Below are 1,577 nucleotides of genomic sequence, written 5' to 3' on the forward strand. Positions count from 1 at the left end.
CATGGTGAGAATTACTGACTGCATAAATTATTTCCATGAATACAACAAATAATTATTCAGAACAACATTTATAAAACATTTGTTATATTTAAAGCAAATTTAATTGGTTTCTTTTCTTTTGACTTACCGCTAACCTGACATCAATAAATGCAAAGGTACTGTTTTTTGTTGTTTTTTATAAATAAAAAAAGGAAATCACAAATCATCTGTACTTGGCTTTGAATGTATATTTGCCATGTTTTCAACACAGTTTCTATTACAACTACAAACAAAATCCATTTTTGTTGAATGATCAAAGTTTAATCTCACAAGCAGTGAGATTAAACCTATAATTATTATTTTAAATTTCTCCTCCTACAGCATTTCATATTTCTTTCCTGAGTTGTGTTCACCTTGCTTCGTTTGTACAGTTCTTTTATGGATTGCATGACCTCTTCTGTCTTTAGAGTGTATATAATGGGATTCAGCATAGGTGGTATTGTCTGAGTAAGAGAATTGTTAATTATCCGGGCGTCTGGATGCAAAGGACTAATTATAGATGCAATATTATTGCTTAAAATTGGGATATAAAAAATTGCCACCAACATCAGATGTGTAGTGCAGGTTTTTATGGATTTTATCCGGTCAACGCCGTGGGGAATCTTAAGCAAAACTAGAGCAATGCATAAATATGAGATGAAGATCAAAATCAGTGGTGCAAAAATCAAGAGACTATAGCAAATTTTACCCAACAAAACATTTACAGAATTATCATTACAGGCTAATCTATAGATAGGGCCATAGTCACAAAAATAACTATCAAGCACATTAGATCCACAAAAAGAAAGTCTGTTCACAGAACCAACAAGTACAGAAAAAAATGTCACAGAAAAAATCCACATAAAGCATATGATCAGAAACATGGCTGTTTTAGTTACAATGGCATGATACCGTAAAGGAAAACAAATAGCAACCAGTCTGTCATAAGCCAAAACAAGTAGTGTCAAAGACTGCAGATTCATGAAATGATACACAAAAAACATATATGCCAAACACGCTTCATATGAAATGTCCTGGTGATCAAATAAAAATGTGTCAATAACTTTTGGAATCAAAGCCGAGCTTCCACACAGATCAGAAAGGGCCAGATGGAAAACACTAATGTATTTGGCTGTGTGAAGTCTGCGGGCCAAATAAATGATACACATGATAAATGAATTCCCTAAAACAGTCACAACATACACCAAAGACAAGAACACATAGTAGTATTTTGCATGTGGGACATTAAAAAAGCCATTGATGAAAAATGTTGCAGGACGAAAAAAGGTCACATTTGCAGAGGAGTTTGACTGCATGAAGCTCATGATAGCTGTTGTCTGGCTTTTTGTGACCTGTAGACTGCTTTTTGTGAACTGCTAGAAATGCGCACAATAAAAGAGAATATTCAAATAATGATTTAATTTCAGTCACAGCGAATTAATGAATAGGTATACAATATTTAGATGTTCTTTGATATAACCATATTGAATTAAGGAAAGAAGTTATTGTTTTGTAAAAGGATTACAAATAAAGAGAAGAAACTCAAGGTTTATACTCTA

The 1,577-nt window shown here is 32.8% G+C and overlaps 1 protein-coding gene across 1 annotated transcript; it reads right to left on the minus strand.

Annotated features, from left to right (window-relative positions):
• Nucleotides 1-335: 335 nt before the first annotated feature.
• On the minus strand, nt 336-1,343 carry LOC309488852 (olfactory receptor 51E2-like; the record flags this gene model as incomplete). The annotated part of the gene is made up of 1 exon (XM_082157268.1): nt 336-1,343. One exon carries the CDS (start codon nt 1,341-1,343, stop codon nt 336-338), a length of 1,008 nt encoding a protein of 335 aa, XP_082013394.1.
• Nucleotides 1,344-1,577: the final 234 nt, after the last annotated feature.

This window comes from Leuciscus leuciscus (genome assembly GCF_965113295.1).
Source record: "Leuciscus leuciscus genome assembly, chromosome: 24".
Taxonomy (NCBI): Eukaryota; Metazoa; Chordata; class Actinopteri; order Cypriniformes; family Leuciscidae; genus Leuciscus; species Leuciscus leuciscus.